At 39.7% G+C, this 21,532-nt stretch overlaps 2 protein-coding genes across 2 annotated transcripts in view; one reads left to right on the forward strand and one right to left on the reverse strand.

Annotated features, from left to right (window-relative positions):
• Window positions 1-1,511: 1,511 nt before the first annotated feature.
• LOC140934294 (E3 ubiquitin-protein ligase TRIM33-like) lies at window positions 1,512-2,231 on the reverse strand. The gene has a single exon (XM_073383947.1). It carries the CDS (start codon window positions 2,229-2,231, stop codon window positions 1,512-1,514), a length of 720 nt encoding a protein of 239 aa, XP_073240048.1.
• Window positions 2,232-6,302: 4,071 nt separating this feature from the next.
• The window catches only part of LOC140932685 (poly [ADP-ribose] polymerase tankyrase-2-like), a 64,753-nt gene continuing 49,523 nt past the window's right edge, over window positions 6,303-21,532 (forward strand). Inside the window, exons 1-5 of the mRNA XM_073382197.1 lie at window positions 6,303-6,384; window positions 10,095-10,221; window positions 10,543-10,634; window positions 10,956-11,033; window positions 11,507-11,563. Of these exons, the coding sequence (XP_073238298.1) occupies window positions 10,119-10,221; window positions 10,543-10,634; window positions 10,956-11,033; window positions 11,507-11,563 (330 nt within the window). The 5' untranslated portion in view covers window positions 6,303-6,384; window positions 10,095-10,118. The remainder of the gene's footprint in view (window positions 6,385-10,094; window positions 10,222-10,542; window positions 10,635-10,955; window positions 11,034-11,506; window positions 11,564-21,532) is intronic.

Below are 21,532 nucleotides of genomic sequence, written 5' to 3' on the forward strand. Positions count from 1 at the left end.
CCTGTTCAGAAGGTGTTAAATTTGTACACAGCGCTTACCAGTTGAAAACATAAATACAGTGTTTGTTGTAATCTGTAACAAAAAAATGTCCAGTATCAGACACGGCACAACCAATAAGATGACTATTATGGTCAAAACAACTCCCGGCTACCTTAGCGACATATTTTCCGTCAAGTGTGAACAGTTGCAGTCTTCTGTTCCCCGCATCGCAAACGATCAAACGGTTGAACTTGTCGATAGCGAGACCAGTGGGACACGAGAACTGCTTATCACCAGTTCCCTCACTGCATATGTCATGTAGATACTCCCCTGCGTTGTTAAATACCATGACACGGTTAGCTTTTGGATAAGAGACAAAAAATTTGTCTTGCTGATAAACATCACACCATGGCCCCGCATCACAACCAGGAGCCCTGAACAACTGAAGAAGGTTTTTCCCATCAGGACTGAGAACTTTGATTGTTTTGTCATCATAGTCACTTGTGATTATGCGACCATCACTCACAACAGATATGTACCATGGTATCTTCCAATGTTCTTCGCTGATGTATCGAATGAATTGACCACCCTCAGTGCACAAGTACAAGGTGGCTTTATTGTCGCCACTCTCGACAGTGCTAAGGAGGTCACCAGACTCGGTAAAAGCCACCGAATACGTTTCAACTTCCAATTCTATCTCTCTGAGGAAATTCCCATCAAAGCCAAACATCTGAACTCTCTTATTGCTTACATCAGCAACAGCAAGCGTCCTTGTTTTATCATTCACAGCAATACCACAAGGACTCTTGAACTGCCCTTGTTCTTTCCCTTCTGATCCAAATTGAAACGCAAATTGATACTGATGCTGAATCACCTGCAATACACAGGGACTACCGGTCAGCGGCTGTCCATTAACTTGGATCTCTAGCCTATGTTGTCCAACACACTGTGGTGTGTATGTTACTGTGTACTTGCCGTCTTTGGTGTCTTTTATCTCTGTTTCCAGTTGATCATCTGCTGGAGTTATAATGTTGACTTTTACTTGATCATCTTCATGATAACACTGCTTTCCATCTGAATCTCTAGTTACAATGATGAAATTTGCCACCGTTTTTTCTCTTACAAGTTCTTCATTGTCCACTTCCGCTAAGCAAAGTAAGGGATCTGTATTACTAACCACAATTCGATCCAAACCCGGATTCAGTTGATTTTCGACTATGTAATGCACGTGTGGTGGTTTATAAATGTCAGGTTTTGTTAAATTCAAAAGTTCTTCACAGCGTCCAACAACGATCTGATTTGTTTGAAGAATCTCGGCACTGACGTTTCTTTCCAGGGTACTTGCACTTCGTTCAAGGCAACTTTTTAGTTGAGTAAGAATTAACTCAAACTTTTCTATTTGCGTTGCGTGATGTTCTTGTTGGGCCTCAAAAATTTCAGCAAATTTGGCTTTCATGACCCTTTCATGTTCTCGTAATTCACGGATACGTTCCTCCACGGCATCTGTCATCTTCTTTTCCGCTGACAAAATCTCATTTTTTTGTTTTGTCCATCAGCTCAGTTTGTTTCCTAATTTCGTTCTCGTAAATTACAGTTTCCGCTTTCACTTTCTCCAAAGCGCACTTCATTTGCATCTTCTGTACTTGTGCGGCTTTCTGAGTGTCTGTCATGGTGTGTCGATTATGGCTTACTATACAGCACTTCTGGCAAATAAGAACTTTGCATTCTTCGCAATAAAATTCCAGCGGCTGATTTTCGTGATATTGCTGTGAACACATGGCGGGTCTGTGGATCAACTCTTGAACATCTTGCACATTTAATTTCTCTATCACAACATTGCGATGACCTCTTGTGGTCTTTAGGCGCTGATGAGCTTCAAAACAAGAAGTACAGAGGAATATTTGGCAGACGAAACAGTAAGAGGAAGCAGCATTGTTTTCATCACAACTGCTGCATTTCCGGGTCTGTGTGCCGCCATCTTTTAGAGCGAGAACATCCACCAATCGGTTGAGATGATAAGATGCAGGCAAATTCTTGAACGAGTCTCCTTCAGGAATTTGGAAAGATGTCTGGCAAACCGGACATTTGATTGTCGCTTGTAGCTGTCTTCTTGCAAAATTTGCGTGTTTGTCAAGACACTCAAGACAGAAAGAGTGAATACATGGCAAAGTCTTGGGATTATTGACTGTCTCCAAACACAGTGGGCATTCAGCTTCCTTCTTAAGAACTGTAAAGAGCTGTTGAACATCCATGGTGAATCTAGAGCTGCAAGCGATGGCTCCTTGAAATCATGTGATTATGGGTGCGGTTTGCTAAGCAGTGTAACCAGATAGGACTCAGTGTTTTTCATTGTAATTGAAAAGCTGACATGAATCCAAGCGAAAGAGAAACACAATGAACAAAAAAAAAGAATAAGGAAATGAAGTCAACTGGTTAACTGAAGTGTACAATAAAAGAGAACTGATGAATTTTGGACTTGCTGTCAGTCGATGGCACAGGTATCCCAAGCTAGCGTTCACATCAGTAACTGATGAAATGTTTGTACAAAAAAAAACGGTAATGAATTATAAGACGTTTATGGCAATTGTTCGCTAGAGCCGGCGAATCAAACACGGTTACCGTGTGAAAGAAGCGCGAAAGTTGGGGAGACAGTAGCCTTACCACCATTTTAAAAGCAGCCGCCCCCAACTTCCTTCAATTTGGTTCATATGTGCAGAAAAAGTGACCTCTCCAGGAGCCCATAACTACGTACGGAGTTAGCCAATTTCAAGCGAGTGCTTGCCTCATGTTGTTTTCACAGATCAGTTTATTTTTTGGTTTTATTATCTGGCAAGATCTTAGAAAATCATCAACGTCCAAAAATCAGTTAGTAAAACTTACAGAACTTAAAAGTTTGACGTGTTAATGACTTTTAGCGGGCTCTCGCTTTTCATATGCGTCAAGACCACGTGACCAAGAAACGACGGGCTCTGAGAATGCTAGCTCGCCTGTTCAGCGGGCTCCTGACGTCTGCGTGCATGCCACCTTTTTTCTCTACCCTCGCCCTAACCGTGCTTGCCCTGGTTCAAGGAAACCCTTGCCACGCAGCCAATTTGCGAAACTAAAGGTAGACACCTTCATTTTTTATCTGAATGGGAAGTGTGTGATCAAATATGTTCGGTCTCGCCATCTGCTTGATCACTATTCCAGCCGGGCGTGGTTCTCAAAACTTGAGAAACCAGCCTCTTCAATTAAGTAACAACGACGCTGATAATCCCGGATAACATGACCGGAAGTTTAGTGTTTCGCTAGATGGAAGGCTTCCGCTTTACTCGAAAGCAGGGAATGACGTTGTGGAGTGGAGTATGATCAACTTCTGGTTAAGTTACTTTTGACTTCCGGCAAGTCAACGCACAACTCTCTTATTTAAAGATCAGTGATGAATGTCAAAATTAGACATTTGTTGAAATATTTTTAGTAAGCAAGGCAATGCGCATGACGGTATTTTGGAAGAGACTTGGAAGAGCGCAGGGAAGACCCCTGTGAAAAAGGCGGTCAAATTACAAAATGGTGTCATCAGATCCTTCTTACGTGGTTGTAAACAAACAGCTTCACGACGTTAAACGCTTTCAACACACCGTTATAGCTCGATTGAAAAGTAAGGCAAGTGCTAACGAAATCTATTTATGATATTTTCGTAGATAAAATTAATTCGAATGGGCAACTTAGCTGCACATTGTAACTCTCTGACCTACGCCCTATGAGCCTCTGGCTTTGGCATCTTATTATCGTTAACTCTCTAGCACCTATTTTTTAAGAGGACATAATATGCTCTGTTTGCCCAAACCATCGACCACTTCTTATGGTATCAATTCCTTTAGTTACTTGGCAGCAACATCTTGGAATTCTCTCCCTGACCATTACCGCACTATTTCTGATTTTACTTCTTTTCGACGACTGATATCTACTGGGAACAATAATTTACTTAAAAGGGCAGGAACTGCAAACCTTTCTACATCATGATAATTTGCAAGTTAGTTGTCTAGGTAGTTAGTTATCTTTTTTGCTATATAGAATTAACTTTTTATTATAATTATTTATTAATGTAGTTGGCTCGAAGATATTAGCACTTGAGTGCTAAACTGTAAATTCGAGGGTAAATAAAGTTTATTGAGTTTATTGATTGATTGAACTTGTGCTTTGTGTACTTATTTATCAATCAATAAAGAAAGTTTATTCTTTGTGTTCCACCATAGAAATCACTATGTACACCCCAGACTGTAAACTGCAGAGATCTTGAAGGACGACACAGCACCTCTCTTCATTTGCTGCTGGTTACAACAGAGTTACAGTAGTGGAATGCTGAATGGAGCTGATGTGTATGCCAAGGACAAAGGGTAAATTGACTAAAATCAATATAAAACCTTTACAATCACAAATAACCACTCACGGCTGTAGCTGCAACACATTACACGTATTTTTCACTGTATGCACTTGACATTTTACATCATCTGATTGTGGTGTTAGTGGTCACTCGTATACAAGGCTGTCTTTCAGGTGATATGGCGATTTTTTTTCTCATAATGATCAGTTGTCAGAATGTACCTGCACCCCATGGTATGATAATAGACCTCTTTAGCTTGTATGTTTTGTTTTCCTAATAGAGGTCCTAGGGGAACTTGAACCTTTGTCTTTTCATAAATTGTGTGTACATATGCATTTGAATAAAACGAAATTTGAAAGAAACACTAGTTCTCTAGAGTATCACATGTATCACATGACCTGTTTTGGGAAAACAAACCATACAAGCTAAAGAGGTCTATTGGCAGCCATAGACTAGCAGTTTCAGTCAAGTACTTCAAAAGCACAGGGAAACTTCACTTACAGGAACCTGTTTTATTGTAGTTGACTCTCTGTAACATGAAAGAACATTTTTTGGTCCTTAATATATGCGCCATAATTTCTATGGTACTTTTCTCATTAATGAGGAATTTTGGGCCTATTCCTCACGTAATATTATCACTGTCGGTTGCACAAGGTGGTTTAACTTTGTGTATTTTCTCTGGTTTCTATTTCTGTTAGAGGAATGGTCTCTCTCCATAATGCTTGCTCTTATGGTCATTATGAAGTGGCTGAACGCCTTGTCAAGGTAATACATCTTATTCACAGAATGTGTAGATTGTAGCTGGTGCATGAAAGACTTAAGTCTGAAATCTGAAATGTCATCCATCTCTTCACTCCACCCCCTCCAAGGCACAAGGTGCTGGCGACACGAGAATTATCCTTCCAGGTATTTACTGGGATTGAGTCACGGTGCTCAGCCTTACGAAGTAGGTGGACTTAAGAGTCCCCAGTTTGCACCTTAAAACTTTTAAACATCCCCGGCAAAATTAATTCTTTGTACTCATGTAAATTAAGGCATGGGCCTCAATTTGCCTTAATTTGCTCTCTTCAAAAGTGAGGGGGTGGTCTATATCTAAGAGCTTTAGATGAAGAGACATAAATTTTTGCCAGCTAACCACATTTTTGGTTTGTGTCAATTTTGTGCTTTAAAATTATGCAAATTAGGTCACGTGACCTCCATCGGCTGAAAAAGCTTGTTCTTTAAATGGCAACACTTTTTCGTATGTCTTCAATTATTTTACCGGTTGCATAATGTTAATGCCGTTTAATGTATCACTTCTGTGCTTGGCCTTTTTTAGATATTTAAAATCGAAGGCGTTAAGATGGGATACAATTGCTTTGGGGGACTGGGTTTAGTTGAAAAAGCCGTTTATTTTCTAAAACAGTAAAAAATTCAAAAAAGGCAAAGCAAAGTCTTGTAGATGCTTGCAATACACATTGTCCTAAACCAGTCCGGTTTAATAACTCACAACAAAAAGTGTTGCCATTTTTGTTTAAAGACTTTTTATTGTTTTCTGGCCGTGTGGAGTCACGTGACAACATTTGCATAATTGAACATCACCTAATTGACAGAAACCACACATGTATGTATCTGGCAAAGTTTCATCTTTCTACTGCTCACGTGCTCAGAGATAGACCACCCCCCATCACTTTTTTACTGAATCACTGGGGACTCATGCCTTAATTTACCCGAGTAACTGCAATCCTGGTTAAAAGTCAAAAGTGACAGTGATGCGATAGTACTTCCCACCCCTCCACCTTAATGGTGAAACTAAGGATATACTCATCAACGTTGTTTGTGGGGTATGGCGTGGGCTTCGCTATGTGTGAAATAAAAAGAGCCCCACAAAAGCAAATTTGTCGCAAGGCTTTTGGTCGATGATTGAAGTTGAGGATGATTCCCTGTCTAACTATTGCGATTGAAATATCTTTTTAGGTTACCCTGGCTTGGATCTTGATGTAGGACAATTCCTTGACAGCCTTCAGCTCAATAACCTTAAGGATATATTTGAAAAAGAACAGGCAAGTTGCATTTGGGAGCTAGAAAATACAGTCTTTAAGAGCCAATGTCTGTAATTTTCGAGAATCGGCTGACAGTCGTGAATTTTTTAATTTCTTCATGTTTTGCTCAAATAATCTCTATAGTACACTAATTTCAAAATCACCTTAAAACTTGTAACAGCTTTTTATTTTTTCATGAATCAGGCAAAGTTTGAAAAACTCTAAATATCGGCGCTCTTTCGAGTATGAAATTAGCGAAAATTGAGCATTTTCTTCGCGCTCGTACATAAAAACGGAATAATATCTCTAGATGAAATCAAGTCACAAAACAGTCACATATTTTTACTTTATAATTCAGCAATTAACTTTAAATAAACCGTTTAAATGAGACTGTACCGGCTGCAAGAAGAAACACGGTTTCAGCACTTTTCAAACATGGCAAATTTGACCTAACTTCACCATCGTAAAAACCCAGTTGGTACATGGAATTTCAATATGAAACAAGAACTGTATTAAAGCATATCCTTTGCTGTTGTTTGTGTTAAAATATTTCTGGCGGCATTCCAAATGCGCACCGTCGAGAGACCAAAACCTGAAGGTTATTTTGACACCAGGAAAGCGCGTGCAACAAGCAAGTTTCGACGCTTGGAATATTGATCCTTTCAAACGTAAGTTACTTCGACATTTAAACCCTAGTCAGAGTTGTAACGGTTTCAGATTATATTTCGGCGTTTCTGTTCGGTTTAACACGATTCCTTTCAACTGATTTTTGCGATAATCCGTAATGAAGAGACACGAATACGCAGTTCAAATCACAGTTAGTAGAGGGGAATATTGTCGAAATACTCGCTTGCTATAGTTTTAATCGTATTGAAACCTTAAAATCAGAAAAGTTATTTACTTACCTGAACTTAAATGCTAGACGGGGTAACAGTACCGTTAACTAAATTCTGCATCAAGGCAGAATCAAAGTTAAGTTTGTGTATATTTTCAATCTGTCAACACGAGGGAAGATGACATTCCGGAAGTGCGTGACGCGTAACGCGCCGGCAAAGAAATTCCTGGTATAAGTGTCTTACGGTGCAATTCTTTGACGCATGTTCGTATAGCATCTCGCACATATTCAAACTTGGTTTGTGGCGCCTGTGGCCCCAGTAATGCTGAATGTATTGCGATCATAGAAAAGATGTCGTGAGTCACTTGTTAGTCACGTGAGTATGTAGGGCAATAACCAAACATCGACCTCACCATGCTAATGATAAAAGTAAAGTTTTCTGCATTTACGTTAGGTGACCTCTGTTTGATCCACAAAATTGGCGCATGAAAATAAGAGTTTTTCCTCACCACCGCTAAATGTATGGGTGCCCGGTGGCGGTGCAACAAATCACGTGGTACCGTTCTAGATCAGGCTACTGGCTGCTCATAGAGGGGTCCACCACGAAGGAGTTTTAGCACACAGGTCACTGCAGGTGCAGACTTAGCGAAAAGGGCATTCTCCATCTGAAATTTAAATCGACATGAAAGGCTATTTTCAGCCTTTTATCTCTTTTTCGCGCAACGTATTTGGTTAAAAGATGATAAGTAAAATGGCTGAGGCATTTTAAAGCATTTTTTTATTTAGGCGTCGGATTTCGGCGTTATGAAAAAGAACTTGTCAGTGAATTGGTTTATTCTCTAGCCTGCGAAAGAGTGCCGGGGGGTGGTTGCGGAGGGAGCCAGGTGACTATTCCTTTTTTTAGGCGGGAGTTAGCATGTACGTGCATTCTGGTCTAACGCCACAACGTGTAGACTGGCCTTTAATGGGCGGGGGATAAGATCGTCAGCAGCAGGTTGAGGTCTAGCCAGAAGATACCCTTGCTGCAGAGGAGCAAAGCAATACTACTTTCAGTAATTTAAACATGTTAAACACTTTTATTTCGCTCATCAAATGTGTCCATTGTCCATTGTTGATTTGTTGTTTTTCAGGAATGTTCTTTTGCGGAGCATTGGCCAATTTTTCTTTAAACAGTTTTACTCGTTTCCACTTCCCTGCTCTACCTTCATGTTGCATATGGCGTAAGTGTGTACCTAAATCCCTCAATTCATACTGAGGAGATCTACAGAGAAGTCTATACGCCAAGCGGGGTTAAGATTAGTCTATTACAAGCAAAGGCTCAGAAGGCTAAGTGCAAATAAAAGAAAACTAGGGTGAAAAGTTTTGCAGACTCGGCTTACTCTATTTGTTTTCTGTCTCTGTTTGACTTTCGGCTTGTACATCCTAAAATCAAGTTTAGTTCGACATGTTTTGGGGAACATTCAATATAAAAATAATAAAAAAACAGTGTTAATTGTCATTTTATTTTTTCTTGTACACTCGTGCGATGATTTATCCTTGTCTGTACAGTTGCGTGACAAGACTCAAATCACACACCGGCTTTCATCACGCAACACAGGGTTTAGTCCGTGGCTAAACGACGGAAAATTTCAGTAAACTGCGGCCACTTGCACTTGAAGCGACTGTGGTAAGTAAATTCTTATAGATCTCGTATCTCATTTATTTACACTCAACACGAAATTAGCAGCGTTGTCTTTTTTAGCTACTTGCGTGCAATCAAATGCAGTGTTAATCTACTTAGTTCTTTTTTATAATCATCAAATTGAAAAGTGTTTTTCAAAAGATCTTAAGAGCTTCCCGTAATGTGCCCCTTATAAAAGACGCTAAGTTTGCAAAAACGTTTGTGTGCCTACACTCGCGGCTAGTTTGTTGCAGCGTTCCAACGTGCGAAACTACCCTGCACGTTTCGGTGTCTCAGCGACGCACTTTTGTAATGCGGGCCAAAATTTTTGAACACAAGAAACGGCAAAGGATGTGCTTTATAATAGTGTTTGTTTCATGTTGAAACTCTATGTACCAATTGGGTTTTTTCGATGGTGAAGTTAGGTCAAATTTGCCATTTTTGAAGAGAGCCGAAATCGTGTTTCTTCTTGCGGCCGACACAGTCACATTTAAACAGCTTATCTGAAGATAATTGCTGAATTATAACGTACAAGTCTGTGTTTGCTTTGTGACTTGATTTCATTGAGAGATATCATCCCGTTTTTATGTACGAGCGCGAAGAAAATGCCTAATTTTCGCTAATTTCATACTCGAAAGAGAGCCGATTTAGCGTTTTTCAAACTTTGCCTGATTCATGAAAAAATAAAAAGCCGTCACAAGTTTTAATGGGATTTTTGAAATAAGTGTACTATAGAGATTATTTGGGCAAAATATGAAGAAATTCAAAAATTCACGACTGTCAACCGATTTTCGAAAATTACAGACACTGGCTCTTAAAAGGGCTAAATATATTAGACGAGGTTGTTCGCTTCGCCAAAATCTTGGCATGTGAAAAATGAACAGAAAGAATTTGTTGGTGATAAAGATTATTTCTCCGTAATATCATGTCCTAACAGCTGAATCTTTATTCAACAAAATTTAACTTTGTGTTTAGATGACAACCGAGCCAGGCCGGTTAGCCGGGATCCTGGTAATCACTCTCGTCTGGACGTACACCCCACCGAACCAAACCAGCAAGGGGAAAGCGGGTAACACAGCTCATGCGCACTGTTTCCAGTCTCTTGGTAATCATTGCTGCTCCTGGGTGGCTCGCGAACTGGGCCCATACTATGAAACCCTTCAGAGAGTGCCGCGTACAATTTGTGTCGGACGCATTTGCTTTCGTTGCTGATTGTCAGTGTGTTTTGTTGTCCAGATCTCCTGGGATGTGCTTGTCAACATGGGCCATGAGGAACTTAAAGAGATTGGAATCCACGCGTTTGGTCACAGACACAAAATTCTCAAGGCAGTTAAAGAAAAACTCTCTGGCTTACCAGAACTGGGTAAGTGAATTTTCTGAACGAACTTATAGAGGTTGTCGGATAAAAAGCCATGAGCTTAATTAAAGAGTTTTTTTTCCCTTTTAAATCCGCAAACTAAAACCAGCCGACCCAAAGAGTACGAAGCGACAAAAGCGCCAAAGAGCATGTAGACAAGTCCCGTGTGGCTTAGGTTCTGCTTCTGATTGGTTAAAACACGATTGTGGTAGCCATTGGCTGAGTTGAAATTTAGGAACATGTGCGGTCACAAACGGACTTGCGTGGACATAGGCTGTTTCTATAATGTTCATCGTTGTTGTTATCTTTTGTTTTGTTCTGTTTCAGGTGGCGGGCCTTTCACCTATTCAAGCCAACAAGAAACAGTTGTTCATGACTTACCTACGGACGACAAGGACTACATTTCTGTTGCAGAGGAGGTGAGCTAATTTCTTCTTAATCAATCTGTCTCCTAAAAAATAACTGCCATTGTTTTAACCTCCTGAACCGATTCGTAGAAATATAGCTTACACTGCATCTCCATAGTAACTGTGTGGGGGAGGGGATAAGGTTGGGCTTTTCACCCCCTCCCCGTCATGTTTTTGTAACCGTCTGCTACGCTGGCTAGAATTCCGCAGACTTTTAATGTTCTTCGTGTGACGCTTAAGCTAATTAATCTCCTCCAAAATACAAAACTGTAGAAATTCTTCACATCGTATGTCCACTTGAGAACTTATGATATTTACGTATATTGTTTTCAGATGCAGAGTACTGTTGTGAAACACAAGAAAGATGGCGGCCAATCCGGTGGAGTCTTCAACTCCTACATAATTGTCAGGGTTAGTAGTTTTGTATACACAGTTTACAGCCTTATAGTTTTGATTCGTTGAACTAAACTCTCCTAAAACAAATAATAGTCATCGGATATTCACGCCGTCGATTTTTATCGCATCATTTATCAGACGAACGCGCGAACCAGACGCGAATGTCAATACAGACCTCGAAAGGGTGGGGCGCGGAATCATTCGCGCACCTCCTATACACCCAAATCTTCTTTTTGGATAGAGGATGTAAGTTGAGAGGATTTAAAACCAAAGAGTTTAGCCTATCTTGTTCAACTTTTTGTCGTTTTCCATTCACTGTCAGTGCACTTGAAAAGTGATTGGTTACGACATAAGATCATTATGTGTTCTATTGTTTATTTGGCTTTTGACCGTAATACAAACACTTGGTGACATAGTGGCCTGGATGTTACGAGAAAACAGCAAGTCCATTTTCTCCTTTCTTCAACCTCTGTTTCCTTCTGTTTTAGATTCAGCGGGTCATAAACAAAAGACTCTGGGATAAGTACGTTTACAGAAGAAGAGAGGTAAGAGTTTGTTTTTCATTGGGTAGTTTAATCTCCCTTGCACGTATTTACCTGCACGTGTGGGTTATCTTCTGCCAAATAAACGAAGATAGACGCAATGTTTATCTCTCGATTCACTCTTTGTAGGTTGCAGAGGCTAATCACAACCACAGTAATGAGAGAATGTTATTTCACGGTATGTGATTACTTTGCAGTAGTTTGTTGATAACAGTCACTTTTTTTTTCTAAAGTTAAGAGTAAATCATCATCAAACTGTTCTTACTTTTCTTTTAGGTTCGGCATTCATCAACGCTATTCTACAAAAGGGATTCGATGAACGTCATGCTTATATTGGAGGGATGTTTGGAGCAGGTGAAAATGTTTTATCGAAACAACAACACGTTTATGGCATTAAGCATTTCAAACCTTCAGTGAGGCAGTCGTGAAAATAAATAAAAAGATAAAAGTATTAAACGTGCCCAAAACTTACCCTTTTGTTTTGCTATAGGCTCTTTTTCTTCAGTCAATTTTTCTTGCAACTTGTCTTGAAATTTTAATGCGCCGCTGCGATAAAAGTTCCCCAAGAACGCGTCGCTTAATATATTACTCCCTGAAATAACCAAGTCTTGCGACCTTTGCGTTGGACCAAGCCTTTGGAAAAGTTAGAATTGTTTCTCCTTCGTGCGATGCTTGCTTTAACAAACATTTTTCGAGACACGTTCATTCAGCGAGGTGTTACAATGGGCAACACAACCTTATTGCTAAAAAAACTGCGAGACGAATTGCAGAGATTTTGAGAAGAACTAACAATGTCATTTGTGCAGGTATTTACTTTGCGGAGGACTCTTCGAAGAGCAATCAGTATGTTTATGGTATTGGTGGTGGATCAGGCTGCGCTCTACACAAGGACAAGTCCTGTTACTTATGCGAAAGGTAACAGCTCAAGTTATTTAAAGGATATTTTTAATAGAGAAGTATAACCTGAACTTAAGAGGTATTTTGCGGAACGTAGTATTTTTCAGCTAAACCAACTGCGCAAAAGAGCGCCAAGCCTGCGGGAAAGCTCTCCATTAAAAATTCGCGCAAGCAACGAGCGTAAGGGGAATCTTCCCTCGCGGGCTCGCTTGCTTGAAATGGAGAGGTTGTCTGCTGGCTTAAGGGTGCTCGATTTTCCCCTTTCCTCCGGCTATTGAGTTTCGAACATTCCGCAACGTAGGCTACTGTCAGTGTCTAAAAGCATTGGCAGGTTTGGGAGAATTAAGATTTTGATCAAGGGGGCTGGGGTATTTAGCAGATTCTTTTCAATTCATTACTAGCTCCTTTTACGAGTCATCATTTTTTTATTATACCGAGATAACCGGGGCGAATTATGGTACTCGCTCACAACCAAAAAAGACATCTTGCATTAGATAACATTTCCTGAATTGTAAAATGAAAATATTTCATTATTCGCTTTACTCAAGGTTTTCCTTAATTAATTACAACACTGATTGGGACACTTAAGCCACACTTCTTTTGGCGCAATTTATTAAGTAATTAATAATTAATACTTTATATGAATGCCACCGGCCTGATGTGAATTTGAATCCAATGGAAGTTTTCATTCTAGTTCTTATCTAATCAGCGCGATGTTTGTTATCTGACAGGCAACTTCTTTTATGTCGTGTGGCCCTTGGCAAGCCATTTTACCAGTTTTCAGCCAGCAAGATGGCGCACACCCCTCCTGGTCATCATTCAGTTATGGGACGTCCCGCTCAGAAGGGCTGTCGTTGGCCGAATATGTTGTGTATAGAGGGGAACAGGTATGTCTTGCTTTTTAGAGCTGTTTTTTCTTTTCTCGTTGCACTTGTGGTTAGTAGCGACCTTCAAATTTGACTACTTCCCCAACTGATTATATCGGGTGCGACTTTGCTCAACATTTTTTTAGCCAGATTGACAAAAGCTAAATTATGTGCAACAGAATCTTCATACCGTCCAACCCCTGCACCATGAGGTTTTCTAATTTGTGAACGTATCAAAGTCCGCGTTTTTCCTGAGAAATTCGTAATTTCCTTTATTTTTGAGATTTTCAGTGTTGTCCGCGGGGAACAGGCGCTCCACTGACTTAAAGCATAGATATTTTGAGCGACACACCTGAACCGGAGGTGAGGCCTTTACCCTTTTAATACCGTAAAATTCCGAAAAAAAGCCCCTCCATGTATAAGCCCCTCCAAATATATGCTCCCCAGACCGGTATCACAAAAAACCCTCCCTTAAATGGCCCCTCCAAAAATACCCCCCCCCCCCCGGGGGGAGCTTGTACTCGGAAATTGCTCTCAAATACAAAGTAAAACAAAGCAAAAACGGTACATTTCCATCCACCTATAAAGCTTACAATCGTTTTGAAACGCACATTTCCCTCCGTAGATAACCCCTCCGAATATAAGCCCCTCCAAAAATAAGCCCCTCAAAAAGGGCCTTTGAAAAGTATAAGCCCCGGGGCTTATTTTCGGAATTTTACGGTATGCCTTGACACTAGCAAATAGGGACGATCTGCCTTTAAATTGGGCAAAACCACCGTCCAAGAGTGCAAAAAGTCCGGCTCGGTTGACCTTGTTGATTTGTGCTATTCAAAAAATACAGATTTGGTTATGATAATATGATGCCAGTGTCTTTTTAAAAAACTGTATGTGCCATTTGGTTAATTATCTCATGACGCACTTCGTCCTTGTTTCCTTTGTTGTTTACAGGCGTATCCAGAATACCTGATCACTTACAAGATTGTTTAACCCTTCAACGTTGAGGCATCTCCATAAATTCCTTGTACATCACTACCAATTAAGAATCTGAATGACTGAGATTGCTGTACATATCTACATAACCAAATAAGCGTCACAACGCCGTGTAAATTCCAGCGTCAACAGAAATGTATGACCCCACTAAAGGGGTAAATAACCACTCGGAGAAATCAGCAACATGATAACAAGGAAGGGATAAGAAATAGGATGTACAAATTCCAAGAAAACCTGTTACCAAGAAAGAACATTACTGGGGGGAACTCCGCATAAGAAAGGGTTGGGGATGCTCGTCGAAAATTTTGAATTAAACCCCTAAACCCCTAAAGGAGACCAATATGGGCGCGGTCCAAGCTTTTTTTGACCCCTAAAAGAGACGAAAAAAATATGCATATCAAATATATATTTCTATATTTTTTCGCGTGCAACCCTAAATGAGACCTTCACGGCTACCTATGATGGCGTTTTGCCCAGAACACCCTAAGTGAGACCAAAATCCGAAATTTACTCCCCAAAGCGAGACGACGAGCATCGACACCCATTTCATATGCGGAGTCTCCCCCCTCTCCCCCCTCCCCGGGGAATATCAAGCTTACCACGAAGCTGAGATTCAACTATGGCCCTAGTTGTTCAAAAGCTGGATAGCACTATCGACTGAATAAATCACTATCTAGTGGATAAATATTAGGGAAACCAATTGCGCTATGCAGTGGATATAGATTTATCTGGTGAATAGCGTTAACCACCTTTTGAACAACTTGGACCTGGCTAATATACCTCAGAGCTGATTACGGATTTTAAAGAAAAACACGACATATGATGGCAACAAATAAATCATGAACATTGTACTTGTATATTATCGCAGAACAATCTTATATAATCTTGTAATTTAATATTGTAAGTAGTAATCAGTTAATGCAAAACAAAAATGGTTATTCAACCGTGTCGACCTGACAAAGGAGAAGCTTTTTCCCCAAATGGAAAGCAGGCTTTTTACATACCGTATAGTACCACAAACTGTATATTTCAGCAGGTTATCCTCCTCGCTAAATGAAAAACCTTTTAATAATTGGTAAAGCCCAGCGAAAGGGAATTTAGCCTAAAATTTTATCTAAAGCTTTACTTGACATTACTTTGAAAAATAAGTTTACGTTGTGGTCAAAGTGCCTTAGTTGGAAGTTGATTTTCTTTCTGTGTTTTTTTACTAGTTTGGCCTTTGACTGCTGGGGATTTCTTGCAACACTGACACCTGTCACCTCTTATTTGGACAATCTACTTTTCTAAAGTTAACGGTGTTCCTTTACCGTAGTTTGTTTATCACTTATCTGTGCTTTTGCTCTAATTGTACATGTAGGTCTGTAAATATATCAACTATTTCATTTAACTCCATGTTATCAACGAGCCTTTTTTTATACCAATATCAAAATGTTAGAGCAACGTTTTTCTGCGTGGTTGTTTGTTTGAAAGTAGATTTAGTTCATGTATTGTTAATATCAAGGACGTTTAACTCAGACAACTTTTTGCATGCGACCTACATCATCGGGGGGGGGGGGAAGCTGAATAATTGGATCACGATTATTCATTATTCTTTGCTTTTTTTCTCCAAATTATTCATTATTCATTTCAAATTTTTCCATGATATTCATTATTCATTTTATGGTTTTTGTATCAGTTTTCCTTTCCGAAATTTTCTACAGTGCAATTCTATACATTGGTTATCAAAAGTTTACATTTCAGTGTAAGCTTACATTCAACCTTATCTTTAGCAAGTACCATTCTGTTTTTCTCTATAAGTGTGGTCAAAATAATGTTATCCTTTTGGATCAATAGACTGTCTATGCATTTACTAAATACGTGAAGGACCAAACAACAGCAGTTTAATGACTAACATAATAACTAATAACTAAAATACATTGTAATAACTAATAAACAAACTGCAGCTGAAACGAACACTTTTCACAAACGTACTCGTACGCAATCGACTTGAGGGTTCAGGCAAGCCGGGCAGGATAGGCTGCTTGTTTGCACGGGACCTGCGATACTGCACCACCTACCAGGTTACTCACTCGGTCGGATTTGTAGCCTCTCCCGCAGAAGTTCTTATGGGTTCGTCGTCACGCGTTCCTGCCTAAGAACGTCTGCGTGGGAGGCTATCGGATTTTAGGACCTACTGTCTATTGGCGAAGACGAGACGGTAAGAAATTGATTGGTTGAATATCATCGAGTATAAAATCTTTCAAATGAGTACCAATAAGCTGATTAAGAGAACCGAACCTTTGTACTGACCTGCTCCGATTGTGCACTAAACGTCACTTTTCAGGTGACCATATAGGCAAGCTGGAAACATTGTCAAGATTGACAAATACACCTACCGTGAATGACGATTTCCCTTCTTCTCTGACTTGTTTTTCTCATTGTTCAAAATCGAATGAAAAAGAAGATTTTAGAAAAGCGACCCAATTATACGAAATACGCTGTGTGCGTAGATACACGACACATCGAACTAAAAAGGAACCCGGCAAAGGTCAAACATCTTAAGTGAATGACATGCAACTTTGCAGGCTGTAAATTACGTGTTATCGGATTGGCTGTAAGAAAGGAACGCTGACTTTCAGGAGTTTTATTTCGGGGTTTGCCGCTTCGGATTTCTCTGGTTTCGGGCGGATTCCAATGTTTACGATGGGCAGAAAAGTTGAAATTGTTTCTTTCGTCATTCGTTTCTATGGGATCATTTAGCAGTTATGAGTTATTCTTTATTCCGAGGCTAGATGGTGTTAATCATAATTCCTGATTTTCTCACTCCAAATATTCATTATTCATTTTCTTTTAAACCCCGTTATTCATTATTCATTATTCAGCTTCCACCCCCGATACATCATGAAAGGTATCGTTTAAGTCAAACCTTCGACACATGTAAGCGAGAGCACGTTTCGGGTCTTGCTGCTTGTTATAAGCTCACCACACCAGCGACCTCACGAAAGAGCTCGCGGGTACGGCTGGTAACATACCGCACGCACTGCAACATCCTTACCAGCGTTGGATGACTACTTTGTGGTCGCATGTTTGCAAGCATATAGCGTGCAACAAAAATTGTCGGTTCCAAGAAAACGTCAACTGCAAAAAGCCGACAACTGCTACAAGCTTGGACAGTTGCTTATTTATTATTGCCTTCTTTTACCTTTTTCTTCAACTAACCATTAATGCTCTTGTTAAAACAAACAAGAATAGCCGAAAGGCAGGGGGGGGGGGGGGGGAAGGTGTCTCCAAGGAAATCTGTGGTACAGTCCGCCTGCCAGTATGAGGTCACGTCTCGCGTCAGTGACTTTCAAAATGGCGAACAAAGTGTTCATCGAAGAGACAGATAAAAATTTCGATTTTACCACGGAAATACCGTTCCGATTTCTTTGATTTGGAGGTTTTAAGGTTTCTCTTGTCACAGAAAACTAGATTTAAGTACTTTTTTGGAATGAAATGTCCAGTGGTGTAATGAATTTTAAAGATTCCTTTCTATCGTCGAGCAAATTTTACGGGCAATCATACCGACCGGTCACACTTTTGAGGGCCAGTGTACAGCAGGATTGAGGAGTTTAGACACAGCAATAGGAGGTTCATCAAAGGATGTATTATAGAATAAAGAAGAAAAGGCCAAAAGGAAAAATTGTGTTAAAAAAAAAACAAACAGGGAAAAAAACGGTACAAGGAAACAGAAAGCAGCGTCGCCGGGAGTCGAACCCGGTTTATCTGCACGTGCAAGAAACTCCTTGACCACTGCACCACAGTGACACACATGATTTGAAAAAAATAATTTTGTCATATCAAAACAATTTTTCTATGCCACAGACGTTGTCTGAAGCTGGTGGAGCTGTATTTATCATGAATTCAAATATACATTTGAGGAAAACTAGCTTAAGCGTGTATCTCAAAGCTATTTCGCATTATTTCCGGTTCAACGGGCCGACTCGATGTAGATTATCGATCGAACTAGCTTTACTGAATTTGGTGGAGAATTAGGAGATTCGGGGTTGGAAGCTGAAGAATGAGTAATGAATAACGGGGTTTAAAAGAAAATGAATAATGAATATTTGGAGTGAGAAAATCAGGAATTATGATTAACACCATCTAGCCTCGGAATAAAGAATAACTCATAACTGCTAAATGATCCCATAGAAACGAATGACGAAAGAAACAATTTCAACTTTTCTGCCCATCGTAAACATTGGAATCCGCCCGAAACCAGTGAAATCCGAAGCGGCAAACCCCGAAATAAAACTCCTGAAAGTCAGCGTTCTTTTCCTACAGCCAATCCGATAACACGTAATTTACAGCCTGCAAAGTTGCATGTCAATCACTTGAGATGTTTGACCTTTGCCGGGTTCCTTTTTAGTTCGATGTGTCGTGTGTCTACGCCCACAGCGTATTTCGTATAATTGGGTCGCTTTTCTAAAATCTTCTTTTCATTCGATTTTGAACAATGAGAAAAACAAGTCAGAGAAGAAGAGAAATCGTCATCGACGGTAGGTCTATTTGTCATTCTTGACAATGTTTCCAGCTCGCCTTCATGGTCACCTGAAAAGTGACGTTTAGTGCACAATCGGAGCAGGTCAGTACAAAGGTTCCGTTCTTTTAATCAGCTTATTGGTACTTACTTGAAAGATTTTATACTCGATGATATTCAACCAATCAATTTCTTACCGTCTCGTCTTCGCCAATAGACAGTAGGTCCTAAAATCCGATAGCCTCCTACGCAGACGTTCTTAGGCAAGAACGCGTGACGACGAACCCCTAAGAACTTCTGCGGGGGAGGCTAAAAATCCGACCGAGTGAGTAACCTGGTAGGTGGTGCAGTATTGCAGGTCCCGTGCAAACAAGTAGCCTATCCTGCCCGGCTTACCTGAACCCACAAGTCGATTGCGTACGACTACGTTTGTGAAAAGTGTTCGTTTCAGCTGTAGTTTGTTTATTAGTTATTACAATGTATTTTAGTCATTAGTTATTATGTTAGTCATTAAACTGCTGTTGTTTGGTCCTTCACGTTCTAGTAAATGCATAGACAGTCTATTGATCCAAAAGGATAACATTATTTTGACCACACTTATAGAGAAAAATAGAATGGTACTTGCTAAAGATAAGGTTGAATGTAAGCTTATACTGAAATGTAAACTTTTGATAACCAATGTATAGAATTACACTGTAGAAAATTTCGGAAAGGAGAACTGATACAAAAACCATAAAATGAATAGTGAATATCATGGAAAAATTTGAAATGAATAATGAATAATTTGGAGAAAAAAAGCAAAGAATAACGAATAATCGTGATCCAATTATTCAGCTTCCACCCCCGATCAGAATTTGAGCTATTCAGAAAAATGCAAACACAGGATTTGGTTATGGTAACATGATGTCAGTTTCTTTTTAAAAAATCGATGTGCCATTTGCTTTATTATCCTTTATTAATGTTAACCGGGCCTATCCAGAGTACCTGATCACGTAGAAGATTGTTAAACGCTCCAACGTTGACGCATCTCTATAAATTCCTTGTACATCACTACCAACTAAGAATCTGAATGGCCGACGGATTGCTGTAAAAATCTACATGACCTCATAAGCGTCATAACGCTGTTTAAATTGCAGCGTCAACAGATCACTAAAGGGATTGACAACCACTCGGAGCAACTAGAAACGCGATGAGAGGGAAGGGACAGGAAATAGGACGTAGAAATTCCAAGAAAGCCTGTTCCCAAGAAAGAATGTTAAACTTATAACGAAGCTGAGATTCAACTACAACTGGCTAATATACTTCCGAGCTAATTATAGCTATTAAAGAAAAAACACGACATAAGATGGCAGCCAATTATTCATGAACTTTATGTTACACTTGTATATATTATCGCACAAACGTTTTATATAATCTTGGAATTTAATATAGTAAGTATAGTAATCAGTTAATGCAAAACAAAAAAAAAGGTTATTCAACCGCGTCCTGACAAAGAAGTTTTTACCTGTGGACAGATCCTTGTTAGACTGAAAACAGCCATCTCTCCTCGCTCCTTGTCTCTAGAGACATTTCGCCAGGAGGGACGTGAAAACGGTCCCTAGTGACGTGGAGCGAAGAACGACCGCTGTTTTCGCAGGCGAAATCCTAATCTTTGTAGACTGTATAGTACCACAAACCGTACCTTCAGCAGGTTATTCTCATCAAAAATAAATTTTAAGACTAAAATATTACCTAAACCTCCGATATCACTAAATAAGTTTACATGGAGGTGAAAGTGTCAAGTGTCTAAGTTGGAAATTGATTTTCTTTCTGTGTTATTTTACCAGTTTGGCCTTGACTGCTGGGGATTTCTTGCTTATGCCGTTAATTTTCAAATATATAGCAACAGTGACACCTGTCACCTCTTATTTAGACAATCTACTTTTCCAAAGTTAACGCTGTTCCTTTACCGTAGTTTGTTTATCACTTATCTGTACTTTTGCTTTAATTGAACCTTTAGGTCTGTAAATATATCAATTATTTGAACTCTATGTTATAGACCTGCTTTTTTTATACCAATATCGAAATGTAAGAGCAAAGTTTGTGTGTGTGGTTGTTTGTTTGAAAGTAGATTTAGTTCATGTATTGTTAATATCAAGGACATTCAACTCGGACTACTTTTTGCGTGCGACCTACATGAAAGCTATCAGCGTTTAAATCAAACCTTCGACACCTGCATGCTAGAGCAAGGTTCTTTTCTTGCTGCTTGTTATATAAGCTGACCACGTCAGCGACCTCACGAAAGAGCTCACGAGTACCGCTGGTAACATGCCGCAGGCACCGGCAACATCCTTACTAGCGTTGGATAGTTACCTTGCGGTCGCATACTTGCAAGCATATCGCATGCTACAAGACTGTCGGTTCCAAGAAAACGTAACCTGCAAAATGCCGACAATTGCCACAACCTTGGACAGGTTCTTATTTATTGTTGACTTCTCTTATTTCCTGTAATTTTTTCTTCAACTAACCATCAATGCTTTTTTTAAAACAAACAAATGCAACGCTTATTAAATTTTTCGACTTTCCTTTGCGACGCTCATGTCAGTTTTTCTTATTCGCCAAATAACACGATTCTACGTGTTCTTTCTTTTCTCTCTTACAGTTAAAAAAAACTTTATTTTCCTATCTACTCAACTATATCAGCATTTCCCTGCTAGCAGAGGCCACTTTTCCGTATATGTT

The sequence above is a fragment of the Porites lutea genome, chromosome 4, assembly GCF_958299795.1.
Source record: "Porites lutea chromosome 4, jaPorLute2.1, whole genome shotgun sequence".
NCBI lineage: Eukaryota > Metazoa > Cnidaria > Anthozoa > Scleractinia > Poritidae > Porites > Porites lutea.